Source organism: Lathamus discolor, chromosome 5 (assembly GCF_037157495.1).
Source record: "Lathamus discolor isolate bLatDis1 chromosome 5, bLatDis1.hap1, whole genome shotgun sequence".
NCBI lineage: Eukaryota > Metazoa > Chordata > Aves > Psittaciformes > Psittacidae > Lathamus > Lathamus discolor.
The window spans coordinates 9,432,171-9,447,904 of NC_088888.1; the positions used below are offsets into that span (position 1 = coordinate 9,432,171).

At 41.9% G+C, this 15,734-nt stretch overlaps 1 protein-coding gene across 9 annotated transcripts in view; it reads left to right on the plus strand.

The window, feature by feature from the left end:
* Nucleotides 1-15,734, plus strand: part of LHCGR (luteinizing hormone/choriogonadotropin receptor) — a 31,695-nt gene that overhangs the window by 10,903 nt on the left and 5,058 nt on the right. For 4 of the 9 annotated variants that reach the window (XM_065679658.1, XM_065679659.1, XM_065679660.1 and 1 more), the window contains exons 7-10: nucleotides 2,222-2,290; nucleotides 3,031-3,105; nucleotides 4,232-4,417; nucleotides 6,577-6,657. In XM_065679658.1, the coding sequence (XP_065535730.1) occupies nucleotides 2,222-2,290; nucleotides 3,031-3,105; nucleotides 4,232-4,417; nucleotides 6,577-6,657 (411 nt within the window). Of the gene's footprint in view, nucleotides 1-2,221; nucleotides 2,291-3,030; nucleotides 3,106-4,231; nucleotides 4,418-6,576; nucleotides 6,658-9,819; nucleotides 11,194-11,245; nucleotides 11,332-13,775; nucleotides 13,834-15,734 lie in introns of those variants that run through there. The other 5 variants (XR_010612838.1, XR_010612837.1, XM_065679655.1 and 2 more) reach the window with 5 other exon arrangements.

Consider the following 15,734-nt stretch of genomic DNA (forward strand, 5'->3'; position numbering starts at 1 on the left):
TCCAGTTCCTTCTGCAGCAATAACACTTCTGCTTGAGGAAAGCTTTATAAAGCTTGAAGTTGGCTACATAAAAATCTGGAAATTAAGCCCCATGCAATATGTGTCTGTATTGTGAGTTAAACTTGAAATTCTTAGGAAATGGAGGGGTGTTCTTCAAGCTGAAGATGTGGGTTTTATCCAGAAGCTAACTTCACTTAGGAAAGTAAATAGGAGGAGGAATCCAAATCCTCATCTTCCATGCACTGTTGTTTTTAACATCAACAGGACATGAACACCACAAGCTGGATGTCAAAATCTCTCTTCTCCCCACAGGGATATGGTTTCTTGAAATAGTGCTTTCAGGGACCAACCAGGCTGAAAGTGCTGACCTAACAGTGCTAAACTTCAGCTGCACAGGGTCCCTCCAAAGGAGAGGAAAGGAGAGAAGAAATTGGTACAAAGTACCAATGTTGGTTGTTACCCTGATTTCTTTTGACATTGATTCCTGTAAGTCTCCACACCCAAGACTTTCCTTTTAGCAGACTGTGGATTCGTTGGTACAGCCACCTGTGAGATGGTTTGATGCTAGGTGAGATGCCCTACCTGAGGAATGCAAAAACCAGCAGAAAGCCAAAGTGTCATCAGCCAGCACAGCAAGAACCACACCCTTGTCCTCACAAAAACTTCCACAAAGAAGTACTGAAAAGGGGGGAGAGGGAAATCACAGACTAAGTCTCCCTGCAGGATGTGCCCAAAATTCAGGTCTCCTGAGGCAATAGAAGCAGCAAGAACTGCAGTTGACCAAATTAGGCCCTTCATCAGCCTAATGTGCAGGCATGAGAGCAGTTTTGACACAGAATTTATGTATTGACCAATACCTTGATAAACCATTAGAGGGACTGAGCATAAATGTGACTGAAGACTACTACTATGCAGTGTTAAAGAGGAGCAATTGCTTAGATTAGGGCATCATTTCCTCTTATGAACCTCTTTCCCTACCAACAAGTTCTACGAAAGAAATTCAGCAAAATTATGATTCTGTTAATGGTGCAAGAAAATGAACATGAAAGAGATGGAAAAAGGTGCTTAAAATTTTTACTGTAACCCTAAAGTGGGAGGGAGTCTAAGTCAGGAAACAGCCAATAATCAATTTTTCCCATCCTTTTGTGATAGGGAGCTTACCATTAGAAGAAAGGGATTATCTTACCAACAAATTCCTAACTGTACAGCTACCTCTTAACTCCACCCCATGTGCTTAACTGTAATTAGCTGAAGTAATTCCTGTTGTTACAGCATAATCTGGTGAAACACAAGTAATCTATGAAGATATAGAGTAATAGCTGTTTCTACAAATAGCTAATTAATTTTTTCCTACAGTTAGTGTTTCATGTGTTTCTCCTCTCCAGGCTGAACAAGCTAGGCTCCAGCACTCTGAACATCTTCATGGCCTCCTCTGAACACACTTGAGCAGGTCCATATCACTAATGGGTTTTTCTCAGTGAAATCAGACCCACAGGCTAGATATCCTAATAAAGGAAAAGAGCTGGACTTAGGTGCAGCAGAGCACAGCCTTTATGTATCTGGCCCCAGGGTGGGGAAATCAAGAGAACCTAGGGCGGCACAGGAGACAAGAGAACCTAAGGCGGCACAGGAGACAGCAGGTTTTCCACAGCAAAACTCAAGCCTGGCAGCAGTACTCTGGAGGAGCTGATAGCTCACTGGCCACTAGATGATGCACAACTCACTCCTGCCTCTCTGCAAAGCTGTCTCTTGGGCTGCTGAAGATTTCTCTACAGGGGATCTACAACACAGCAGCATCCTCCAGGCTTTAGAGCTGCTTTCCATCTGACACTTCTCTAGCTCTTGCAGTCCTTCATTTACATTTGCTGACACCAGGTCTTCCGTCTCCAGGCTGGTGTCTGTGTGCCAGGTGCTTTCCTGGATTAATGTCTTGTTTCAGGATCTCAAGCCCAAGATAGGCACAGGTGAGCCCTTCAGAGAAGGAAGATCTATTCATGAGCAGTTCTCTTCTACAGCTAAACAGAAAGGTGCTTAGGGTATTTAAGCTCCGTCTTCTTAATTTTAGAGTTGACTTCAGTCATGCAATAGTTACCCTTGTTCTTTATAAGCAGACCCTCTAATCATTAAAATGAATGCAGCATTAAGATTTTAAACCTGTAATACATAACATAATCTCATCTTTTCCCAATCTTTTTCCCTTATATGTTTTTTTAATCCCCAGCAAATTGTATAAAAACGGATTTGAAGATATCCACAGCCACGCCTTCAATGGGACAAAACTGAATCAATTGTGAGTATGTTTCCCCTCCTCAGTATTTCTTTTTAAACAGTAAATAATAGTTCTAATATAGTAAAGACTCTTCAGTTTAAGTGACTGCATTTCCTGATATCCATTAGAAACTGCTGTTTCGGTGTCACGCAGTTGTTAATCCTGCAGTACTTAGTGCTCTTCCTGAAACACCATCCCTTAGAGAACACTGCAGGTTTTGTGAGAAAAGCTCACTATTTTTACTAAAATTTCATAAATTTCTAAACTTAGCAGCAATAGTAGAAAGCTTGAAACTGCAGCCCAAACTGAGGAACCTACATTTCATATCTGGAAACATCAATCATTCCTAAATCACTGTCACATGCTCTGGGACTAGCCTCTTGGTTTGGGCAAAACTTCTGCTGCATTTTTGGACACTGCTACTGCCACAAAGGAACCAGACTGGTTGCTCTTGGTTTAAGTCAGAAGAAATCAGAAATTATCAGAATTAAGTGTAGATGATAATGGTCTGATGGCATCAGCAGAGGGAAAGGTCACGTGAGAAATATAAGCACTCCCAGGGTAGATACTGCAACAACTGCTGTGGCGAAAGAAAAGACTGAGAGAGAGGACGAATCATAGAATGGTTTGGGTTGGAATGGAACTTGGAGATCATACAGTTCCAACCCCCTGCCACAGGCAGGAACATCTTCCACTAGACCAGGTTCCTCAAAGTCCCATCAAAATACAGATGTAAAGAGAGTTCATGTTTGATTCCACAGAATCCTGAGGGACAATAAGAATCTCAGGCGGATACACAACAATGCCCTGAGAGGGGCCATAGGGCCAGATGTCCTGTAAGTATCCATTGTTCCACTGTCTGTGTTTATAGATGTCCCATGGGAAGGGTGCTGTGCCACGTGGGCTTTGTCATCTCAGCAAATATGGGCTTTGAGTCTGGAAGGAGACTTGATCTCTTACCCTCTAGTTGTAAAATGGAAGCATGCCAATGAGATGCATGAAATTACAGGGTGGAAGGCTGTTTGCACCATAAGAAATGCAAACCAGCCAGTTCTAGCTCTGGCATTGACCTCCACCTCTTAGATATTTCAGCCTTTGCTTTATTTGTGTCAGGTTCTCCTGATCTTATTCCTATGCCTTATATCCTGACACTGCAAACTAACTTATCTTTTGGTAGGATACGTATGTTTTTACAACGTATTATTTCAGAACTTGGTTATAAAAGTGAATGCTGAATGTACGCTATAAGCCTGTGCTGAATTAAACACATTATCCTCCTCATGATTTATCAATCAATTACTGGAGGGGTGCACTGACTGTAACACCATGTGATAAAACACAACGGGTGGTTATGTAAGTAGCTCTCTGTGCCACACGTGCAGTTTTGTTCCTTTTATTGGTGCCTTAAAGTACATGGCACTACTAACATGACTTTCACAGTTGTAGCCTTTTTTCCCCTGGCACTGGAAATCCTTAGTCGTGTTGATAGCCTTTCCTCACATAAACAGCCCTCTGAAGTTACCCTAAGGCAAGCTGCTTAAGTTGGCCTTGGCAAGAATTACATTCTTTTATGTGTTTTAATTAATAACTATTTAATTAAAGCATCTAGAACAACCCTTCGGAGCCAAGCAGAGAGCCAAGAGGGTGTTTTACCTGTTAGCTGGATGGAGAGTTACATTCACCTCTTCCCTCTTCCTTTGTCCAGCCTAAACTGCCGTCCCTCACTCTGTACGGTGGTACAGCCCTTGGAGCAGTGGGTTTTGATTTCCCCAGGAAAAAATGCGCACCTTGCCTCACTGGGGCTCCTGTAGTTTCACAGGCCATGTTTCTGAGCAGGGCATCAGGTGCTGAAGTAGCTTTGCAGACCTAGACCTTCGTGAAAAACCAAGTTGCTGCTACCTAGTGTCATGCTTTGGTAGCTTCTTTTATATATACGAAAAGAGAATACATTCTATTTCACAGGGATATTTCTTCAACAGCCCTGGAGTCCCTGCCTAGCTATGGGCTTGAGGCCATTCAAGTCCTAAATGCAACATCATCATACTCATTAAAGAGACTGCCACCACTGGATAAATTCAGCAGCCTTGTGGAAGCTGTTTTAACATATCCCAGCCACTGCTGTGCTTTTCGAAATCTAAGGACAGAAAAGTAAGTTCAAGTAGCTCATTATTGTATTGCAGTACTTCAGTAGCTCAAAAATGGCAATTTTTCTTTATTTAGCTCACAAGATTTGATTATCCTTATTCCAGTTACAAGGAAGCTTGTACGTGGTACATAGCAAGGCCTCATATGAAACAACAGATCTCTGCTAAAGCCAGGAAAATGATCCCCATTTATTTTAGAACTGAAATGGATCCCATCCTGTGGCCAGGATCTGCCAGCAGGAGTATTATTTTAAGTTTGCTTAAAGCTTCTATTCCAATTAAAAAGCCCACTGGCGCATGGAAGATAGATCTCCATCAACAGCATGTTGCCCTAAAAAAAAAAAAATCCCACTGTAGCCTTCAGCTATGTAGCTTATTTAATGCAGGCAATATGATGACCTAGTAGAAAAGACAGCTTTCAGCTACCCCTTGAAATTAGGACCTGACATATGCCTACAGAAAGAGGTTACTCGATGTAGTTCCAGTCATTTCAGATAATAGACAGTATTGTTCTTCCCACAGTTGGAAACTGTGGCACAGAAAGCTTTGCATCTGCCAATTCAGGCAGTCAGTGAGACAACTGGAGCTAATTTTCCAGCATTTTTGTTTCAAAAAAATCAACCCTCAGTAGGCTTTAGGCAGCCAAAGCAGCTCCAAATTAGTTTAAGCTACGAGGATGTCTCAATTCTCATCTGTCTCAAACGAAGGCTGCAGAAAAGACATACTGAGCAGTCATTTGTGAGAAGCCTGATCTGTGTGACTTGCATGTCACTGCATCAGGACTATGTTGCAAAGGCAGGAGTAGAATCCAATTCTTTCAGGTAAAATTAGGGGTGATGGTATGCTTTCTCTGCCTACCTCATTTTACTAAGTGGTTCCTGTTTCTGCAAGAATAGAGCAAAGATTCTACAGTCAAGGTTTTTCCATTGCTTCCAAACTCCGATTCAGTCCCAGATGAAGTCTCTGAGTGTATTAAATGCAGAGGCAACTGTGAAGAGGGAAAAAATTAATTATTCAGATGAAGATAACCAGGTTTCTGATATCATATTAATTTTCAAGTGCTTGACTTTGCCATGTGATCATGCTCTATGAAAACAGGGGTGCTTTAGTAATTCACTTTATTTATATTTATACTTATATTTATACTTATATTTAGTGACTAGATGTGGTGACATAGTCTTACATACATCTGACTGGGAAAGCAGGTTCACTTAAGACAGCATCAGAGACATTAGTGAAATAAAATCCTCATACCAAATATTCTTGAGATTTCTGGGGTGCAGTTGTGGTGTGCTCATTCCCTGAGGCATGTCAGTAGAAGGCAGCATTCAGTCCCTTTCTTCCACTGGCCTGAATATGGGGAAAAAGAAAAAGGCAGGTATATATACCACAACTTAAAAAAAAGAATTACAAGAAAAAAATACCAGCTTCTGTTGCCATCTTATTATTGATAAGCATCACATAGGGGTTGGTATCTTATTGCTCTCATTTTATGTAAAACTTTTCTATAAGCTTCCAGGTGTTTGATTTTCTTACAAGCACACAAAAACAACTTAGTGGTTTTGCTGGCTCTTTCTACTATTGCAGCATGAGGTCAGACAAAGCCATTTCCATTCACACTGGTAAAGTACCTGGCCCATGCTTCCAACACCTCAAAACCAGAGATTTTACCAAATACACCATCTTTCAACTTGTACTTTTCAAACTGTTTTACTTCCACCATGTAAAGTCTACCTCCAGATCTCAAACAGTTGTTAAAAATAGAGAATCAGGCCAACTTCCCAGCATTTGTTAATACGCATTTCTCTAAAAGCTGCATAACTGCTATTATTCATGGTGGAGAATCTGGCCCACTTAAATGCAGTATTTCATAAGGCAAACCATAGCTTTTAATTTCAGTTCAAGTTATTTTGCTATAAAAAACTGGATCATAAACAATAACCAAGCTGAAAGACCATCCTTAAGTTCCCCATGAGGTACTGCTTACTCTCACAGTATTTGAAGCCTTCTTCTGCCTGCTTTCAGAGGTCTAAATGAACATTCACACTGCTGTGAAGCCAACTCCAGCTCACCTTATGTATCTATGAAGATCACTTGCAGAGGTGGTGAGAATTTGGCCAAAATCCAAGCTGCAGCTCAACTTTCTTTTCATTCTTCTTTCAGACAAAATTCCTTGCTTTCCATTTTTGACAAGTTCTCCAAAGAGTGTGAAAGCTCCATGAGGAAATCAACTAATGAAATGTTGTAAGTACCTCTCTGCATACAGATGCTGGAAGTAGCAAATAACGGACTTCCCCCTCCTCCTGTTTGTGTGTTTTTCCTACAACAGCATGTCTTTTGCTGCCAGTTCAGTCACTCTTACAAGTTGCACAGTGGTAATTTTACTACCGTTAAACCAAGATTTGTGATTTTGATGTTCAAAAGGAAAGGCAAAAAAAGAAGTAATTTCATGAGCTTTACTTATTCTAGCTTCTCTTCTGAATTCTTGAAAGACTTTCAAAACAGTGATTATATATTTAAGGAAGTTAACAGCCTACATGGAGACTTTCAATGCCCTGAGATAATTGCAGTTGTCTGCATGATTCAAAGAAGAGCTGCTACTGTTAATATTTTTTTGCCTATAAAAGAATAATTACAATTCTGTATATCGGTAGTTTCCCTTGGCAGAAATAGAGACCCTGAGTTAGAAGTGTGATAACCCCATGCAGTTGTTTCACTGCTTCTAAACGCATCTTTCCGTATCATCACAGTTCTGTTTGACAGTTTTCAGTGGGGCAGTGAGAACAGCTGTAACATCAAAACTGTTGCATTGGCCGCACTGGTTGACACAGGCTCTAAACCAGTATGTAATGGAGAAATTTAAGGATTTGCTACTATTTATCCCTCTGCAGTTAAATGGGAGACCTTGGGATTTCTCAGCAGTCCTGAAATGGGGTTGGAGCATTGTAAAGTCTAGAAAAAACAAGGTTACAGTCACAAAATTCCAACAGCTAAATACACCTGAAGTGTGACTGATTCACTGGAGTACTGACTTCCTTGGACATTACCTTGTTTGCTGGTCTCCTGCAAAAGAGAATTCCCACACTTCCCATTTGGTTTTATTTGACCTGTTGTAAAGCAACAGCTGCCTTGATTCTCCTGTCACTGCTTCTCATTTGCTGCATGCCTGCATCTCCTCTGCATGCTTCTCTCAATCAGTCCTGTCCACTCCACTTCTAACCACAAAACTGAAGCTCTTCAGGACTACAAAAAGGTAAAATCTATGCAGTCAATGGGACCAAGAATATATTGTCTCTATCAGGAGTGGCTTTGGGGAGAAGCAAGGTGAGGCAAGAAGGTAAACACAGAGCATTAGACCATGTTATAAAGGCGAGTGAAGTGGCACCCCAGTGAGGAATGTGATCACGCAAACCAGCACTGCCTATGCCAGAGAAATCCCTCTGGTTCAGGTTAGCATCTGTTGCATTCCCACTGTGCAGTAAATAGTCTGCCCAGTCTATTGGCTCCTGAAGATTTTGCTTTGCTAAGTCCCAACCCCAGCAATTCACTGAGCAGACATTAAATTAAGCAGATGGAAGTAAGGTCATGATTCATGAGCAGAACTGGCTGCAAGTTGCAAAGTCTGGAAAACCACAGCAGAAATCAGCTGAAAGTCCCAAGCTCTCATTAGAAAAACACAAAACCAACCAACCAGGTTGCACATGGCAGCATGTTTACATGGCCTCTCACAAATCAAAATAATTCTATATTCATAAATAGAAACAAATACATTCCCTGCTCTTCCAGTTTAAGCCAGGCAAGTAAAAGCAAGACATTGGGCAGTTTTTCATGTAAGGAGAGAAGAGGTAGGATAACAAGATTGGGAAGTTATTTGCCCAACAGGAACAGCTGAAAAGCAGCTCAGCTTCATTTGCCAGTTAAGACCCTGCTCCAGAAAAATAGTTTAAAGTACATGCTTCAGTGGATGTGGAAGTTTAAGCATGTATTTAAGTTATCCCAAAGGTACCAGTTTTCTGAAGAGTTGTCCTCAGTAGAGATACTTTCCATGTTTCACACTGCACATTGCCCACCAAACACTCTGTCGTGGTTTAAACCCAACCACAAACCTCGTCCACTCACTCCCCCCCTTCTTGCCCTCCCCCTGCTCCTGGAGGGACGGAGAGGAGAATCGAAAAGAATGCAACTCCCACGGGTTGAGATAAGAACAGTTTAGTAACTAAGGCGTAACACAAATCACTACTGCTACCACCAATAATAATAATGCTAAAGGAAATAACAAGAGGAAAGAATACAACACCTCAGCACCAGCTGACTGATAACTCGCCCCACTCCCCCCAGCCGAGCACCGACCGATACCTCATCCAACCCTGCAGTCCCAACCCTTCCGGGTAACTCTCCGTTACATCCTGGGCATGATGTGCTGTGGTATGGAATACCTCTTTGGCTAGTTTGGGTCAGGTGTCCTGTCTCTGCTTCCTCCCGGCCTCCCTCGTCCCCAGCAGAGCATGAGACTCACAGAGTCCTTGGCCAGAATAAACATTACTTAGCAACAATTAAAAACAATCGGTGTTATCAGCTCTCTGCCCAGGCTGGAAGTCAAAACACAGAGCTTGCACCAGTTACTAAGAAGGAGCAAAACGGCTCCTGGTAAACCCAGGACACACTCTGTTAGGGTAATTGGGTAGTTGTGAAACAGGTACCTGTGCTGGCAGGGAATCAGAAGAGACACTGTTTGCTTTTAAAATGTTTCATCTTTGGTACGCTTATCCCCACACTATTGGTGACCTGGAGATTAGAGAGGTCTATTTTAAATACCTGAACCATTTATAGTTAGGCATAAGGTCCAGTCTAAACTTAATATATTCCTAGCCATCTGGTTAACTGTGCATTTCTACTCCTTTCTTTATAATACTGTGAACATAAAATACCTCAACACTTCCCAAGTCGTAAGTATTCTCAGGACTTTGTTTAGTAAGTGCATTTCCTAAGGGAGGTAATGATGTGCTGTTAAAATCATTAGGTTACTTTGGTTTCTATAACTGTCTGATAAACCTATACACATGAAACCTATAATCCATCAATGCAAGTGTTACTGTAGTTTGAGCTGCAGTCTACTGGCAGCATGAGAACAATGGCTCACAAAGCAATCAAGGTAAAGTACTTACAAATAAGTAAGTTGTATAAGAAAGCATTCCTGTGGATGTGACTGTGACGTTTGCTGCTCTCCAAGGCTGCTACCTGTAAATAGGCCTCCTTACAAGGCTTCATTATGTGTAAATACCCTGTAGAAACACAAGTAGTAACTGATTTAAAACAACAGTTATCTGTTGTATTTTACAAAAGAGTGGAAGCAGCATGTAACAAACAGCTCACTTCCATTTGCGGGGGTTTGGTTTTTTTTGATAGTTACAGAGATGGCTCTTACAACACATCGCTGTGGTCAGCAGAAAAAAGCATGTACCCGTTCGCAACAGACGAAGAAACCTCTCCTTACAGTTACTCAGCCGTTTTCAATTACGGCGAAATGACCGGCTTTGACTTTGAGTATGACTTTTGTCAGCCTAAAATACTCACGTGCACTCCAGAACCAGATGCATTTAATCCCTGTGAAGACATCCTTGGATACAGCTTTCTCCGAGTCCTGATCTGGTTCATAAACATCCTTGCCATTGCCGGCAATTTCACTGTACTCCTCGTTCTCATCACCAGCCATTACAAGCTCACTGTTCCTCGCTTCCTCATGTGCAACCTCTCCTTTGCAGATTTTTGCATGGGGCTATATCTGCTGCTCATTGCCTCTGTTGATGCCCAGACCAGCGGTCAGTATTACAACCACGCCATAGACTGGCAAACGGGCAGTGGCTGCAGTGCCGCTGGCTTTTTCACTGTGTTTGCAAGCGAGCTCTCGGTGTACACGCTGACCGTAATCACTATAGAGAGGTGGCACACCATCACCTACGCCATGCAGCTAGACCGAAAGCTAAGGCTGAGGCATGCTGTGCCCATCATGCTCGGTGGCTGGATATTCTCCATTTTAATAGCAGTGCTGCCCCTCCTAGGGATCAGCAGTTACATGAAGGTCAGCATTTGTTTACCCATGGATATTGAAACGGGTCTTTCCCAAGCTTATATACTGCTGATCTTGGTGCTAAATGTTGTTGCCTTCATTGTCATTTGCGCTTGCTACATTAAGATTTACATAGCTGTTCAGAATCCAGAGCTGGTAGCTGCCAATAAAGATACCAAGGTCGCTAAGAGAATGGCAATACTGATCTTCACAGATTTTACCTGCATGGCCCCCATCTCTTTTTTTGCTATATCCGCTGCCTTTAAGGTACCTCTCATCACAGTGACAAACTCCAAGATCTTGCTGGTTCTATTTTACCCAGTCAACTCCTGTGCAAACCCATTTCTCTACGCAATTTTCACCAAAGCATTTCGAAGGGATTTCTTTCTACTGATGAGCAAGCTCGGTTGCTGCAAGAGCAGAGCAGAGCTCTACAGGATGAATTATTTCTCTGCTTATACCTCCAACTTAAAGAACGGCAGCTCAGCCACAGCCCCCAGCAAAGTCTCACAAGCACTGCTGCTCTTGTCGGCGTTAGAGAAGCCGTATCCTGCAGCAGGGGAGAAGATGTCTTACAACAAAAATTAAGCCAGAGCCAGTAGATGCAGCACTTTGCAAGGCCAGTTGTAATTATTCTAGTGACTAGATATTATTTTGTAATAGCTTGAACACTTCACAATAAATAAAAATGCTGATCAAGAATTCTCATGCAACTGTTCTGATGTTCACAGTGATATTTTCCCTTTCCTTCTTTTGTAATGATAGGCGTGGAAGGTAACTATCAGGCAAAACTCTTCTTTGGGGGAACCAGTGGAGCCCAGGAGGAGTCAAGGTGCTCTTGAAGTTAACAGGTACTGCAGTGATTGCAGTCTAGCTCTTTTCTTCAGCTCTGCTTCTCTGGAGTATTTAAAGCCTGTCTGCTACCTTTCAAACCTTCTTTTTCCATTGCTGTCAGCTGTGCCAGCATTGTTGGGTGAAAGAAAGGGCACTAAACTAGATGCCTCCTTTCATTTCATCAGCAGAAACTTCCAATTACACAGCCACCTACATCCAGCTAAAGAAAAATGTTCAAAGACAGGCTGGATGGGTCTTTGAGCAACCTGGTCTAGTGGAAGGTGTCCCTGCTAGAAGATCTTTAAGGTCCCTTCCAATGCAAACCATTCTATGGTTCTTATGATTCTATGAAGCAGTAGTTTCAAAGATGTCAGCAAGCAGAAAAGTTGATCTGCTGAACCTTTGTAACTAGCAATTTTGCAGTTTACATTAGATTTCAGTCTGAGCTGGTAGATAATTTACTTCAAAAAATTAACCCATACACAGTCATGAATGATCTGGAAATCACAAAAGATGCACATAGGGCTGTATTTCATGTACCATACATGCACACACACAAACCATGTAGGCTGTCAAAGGTTCCTCTCAGCAGCAGGATAGCTGCTTCCTGCACAGGCAAGTACATGCTGCCTTGTTTACTCTCCAGGGACAGTCTCATGAATTAATTTCATGTGCCCACTCTCCAGCATCACCAGTGCCAGTGGTGTGTGGGATGCACCAGGGACTCCTCAGCACTCACAGTCTAACTCAATTCGCAGCTGATGAAACAGAGTAGTTATTTTTAGTGACTTTGTTTTCCCTTTAAAATCGTTCTTTTCTTTCACCGTGCATTTCCTGATGCTAAGGAGATCCAGATTTGTGCCTGCATTCTTAATTTAAGTGAGAATTTTGAGCATTCCTTTGTTACTGTAGCACATTTACTCTGTCCGCAGCAAATAAGCTGTCACCTTCATACAGTTCAGTTGCTGTGAGCCAACACCACGCTGTATTGAAGTTGGAGATTCAGATGTGTAAGCTCTCACCTGCATTGCATGGACCAAATGATATGTACTGGGTGACCAGCTGCAGACTGCATTGAATGCCAGGCAGGCTCCCTGTGGGAATCTGCTCCAGGCACATCCTAAGGAGACTCCATTCTGCAATGCTTTAGTTGCTGGAAAGATCTGAGTCCTGTGGGTAAAAACAGATGCAACAGCAAATGAAGCCTCCTCTTAGGTTGCTTATCCTTGACAGGTTGGTTACATTGCTTCTGATGGGAGGAACACAAGTGCTTGCATTCCATCAAACCAGCATAGTGACATGAGACCTACATGTGACAGCTTATGGTTCACAGAAAGTAAAGCAAATGCATTTTATTTGGGCTTGTAGACGAAATCTCAGCATCTCAGATCACATTCAGTAGATGATACTCATGGTTATCTGAAGACAGACCCTCAGCTGGTATAACACATACCTCCCTTGCACACAGCCCTAAGATCTTTGCTTACTCCAGAAGAGTCAGACAAACAGTTCCGAACCAAAAGCACAGACTCTGACATGTAAGAAAATGGTATTTTTGCAATTACTTTAAAACTTTTCCATTCTCCTTCTGAACTGAGTCCTTTCAAGTTTGTGACAGCAATAGAATAAAAATCTGCATTCCAAAGCACATCTCTTGATGCCAAAACACTGCACTGAAAATTATATTTGCTCCCAATCAGTATACAAGCTCTATGTGTAAGCACAGCTGTACTCACCAGCAGTTCGCACACATGGGGAGCAAAGCAAGATCAAGATCAGAGGAGACTTAAAACTCTGGTTAGCAATCAAAAAAAATTCCATAGGATGCACCTCTTGTGTGCACCAGCTCCTAGCTTAGCAGATAAGCAAACAGGACTAGCATAGGATATTTAACTATAAAGACACTAGTGAAAAAAAGTCTACCTGGCCTAAGGCTTCTTTTAGGCTGAGAAAGTTGGGGCTGTTCAGCCTGGAGAAGGCTGCGTGGAGACCTCATAGCAGCCTTCCAGTATCTGGAGGGGGCTTATAGGGATGCTGGGGAGGGACTCTTCACTAGGGACTGTAGTGATAGGACAAGGGGTAACGGGTTAAAACTTAAACAGGGCAAGTTTAGATTGGATATAAGGAAGAAGTTCTTTACTGTAAGGATGGTGAAGCACTGGAATGGGTTGCCCAGGGAAGTTGTGAATGCTCCATCCCTGGTGGTGTTCAAGGCCAAGTTAGACAGAGCCTTGGTGACATGGTTTAGTGTGAGGTGTCCCTGCCCACAGCAGCAGGGTTAGAACTAGACGATCTTAAGGTCCTTTCCAACCCTAACTATTCTATGATTCTCTGTCACCTACCTCAAAACAGATTTTCAAGACTACTTTATTCAGACAGCACCTGGAAGAATCCTGCACACAATTCAGGACATACCTTGATAATGGGCAGTAACTGGTTTACTTACCTTATTTTTCAATAGTACAAGAGTTCACCAGCCCACCCTTCCTGTCCACCTGCCACATCACATTAGCAGGCAACTACATGCAAGAGAAATGAGTCTGAAATAGCAACAACTGAGAGTACCTGTTTCAGGATGCTGCCTAGGTAACAGCAAAGAAGTATGAGATTTTCTTTCACATTTTTCTTTATTTTTTTGCATTTTTCTGTTTGTACCTTCTAAAAGTTGAGTGAAGTTTACCACTTAGAAAATAATTGCTAGTTAAAAAACAAAAAAAACCCAGAAAACAAAAACCACCACAAAACACACACAACAAATTTATATACTTCAAATTTTTCTACACACAGAAAATGAGCAAGTTCAAGCAACACTTTAGTGATGACTTAGATTCAGTCTTAAGCCACTTGTTATTCTGACTTCCGTTTGTAAACTCACCTTCTTTCTAGTGTAAATTTTCATGCAGCCATTTACTGAAGGATCTTTGATGACCACAACTTGTATTATACACCTCTTCCCATCACATCCACAGCAATGTGTTTGCTAAATTGTCAGTGGCTATCAAAACATTAATATGTAACTATTCAGATCAAAAGCACTCTGATCTGATTATTCCTCAGTTCACAGGCTACAGTAATTAGTTAACTGAGCTTACATTTTAATAAGAAATATCTTTCTCCAATATAAAATTCCTGACTTTCAGTATATTTTGTTGTAAGGGTCTATTCAAAGCTCCAAGTCTTTGCCAATGTCCATTCAAGATGACTGGAAGCAAAATACAGGGCGAATTTTGTATGCTTACATGGAAGATGAAAGTCAGTCCTACCACAGGAGGCCAAACAGAAAGTCCATAGCTCTCCACCAAGAAAACCACTGCAAGCACTCCCAAGGAATACACGCAGCATAGTTTGGAGGGAGCCAGAAGATGTGCAGTGCTTTGAATTCAGGAGCCATTTCCTCAAATAGGGGAAGGGTTGAGATAGCAAGAGCAAAACCCCACTCTAATCCTAAACCTTTGATATCTCAGGAATGCACTGGATAGAGCCCACATTAAGGGTCCTTCATATCAAGAAGGTGCTGCAGTAGAAAACACAACTAAATGAAAACCCAGGAGATGCCTGCTGGTGTAGCTAAACTATCTTCAGCAACATCTTTTGATGCAGGTCAGCTTTAGCCAGGAGCAACAGCTAGCTATGCATATGGTTAGCAAAGCTCCAGGAGGAAAGATGGCAAACCATCCTTTTGGATTTTGATTGCTGATATTACACGAGTTGTGAAAAAGCAAAAGGATGAAAAGTATCACTAACACCCACTCTGTAAAACTTACAAGACGTCTGGGAATTAAGAGATCAGTGTTAAAAATATTTCCAATCCTAGATGCGCAGTCTGCACAGTCAATATCATACTCAAACTGCACAGAAGCTGCACCAAGTTGCCAATTTTTATTAACTTGCAAAACTCTCAAGTATAGAAAGTGTTTCAAGAATGGAATAAAAAGGCAGAAGAGGCTAACAGGTAGAAGGTATGTAAATAAGTATGAAATGGTAAAACCTAAGAGATGGGGGGGGAATTTCTACTTTATTTAACTCCAATATCTCAGCATCCATTCACAGAGGAACAAGGTCTGAAAAGGGACAGGGAGAGAGAGCATGAGCAGTTATAAGCATGCTCAGAGCATCCTTACCATCACATGGAGGCAGTCTTACCACCACAAAGTAGAAAGATGCTGCAAAGGGGAAAAAGCTATTTCCAAAACTAGCCCAAAATTAGGTAAACTTCAGCCACTTCAATTTATAGTGGCTAACAAGACCAAGTTGTGTTTCTGGAAGCAACATTCAGAGACTGTGTGGTACTCAGTGAAAGGTGCATATCCATTCATGCCCCATGGATTCCTGTGCTGCATTACCTCTGCTTCCAGTCTTTTCTGAAGCATCACTAGCTGCCCAAGTTGAAGGTGGTCCCACAGTTCATAATGTACACATT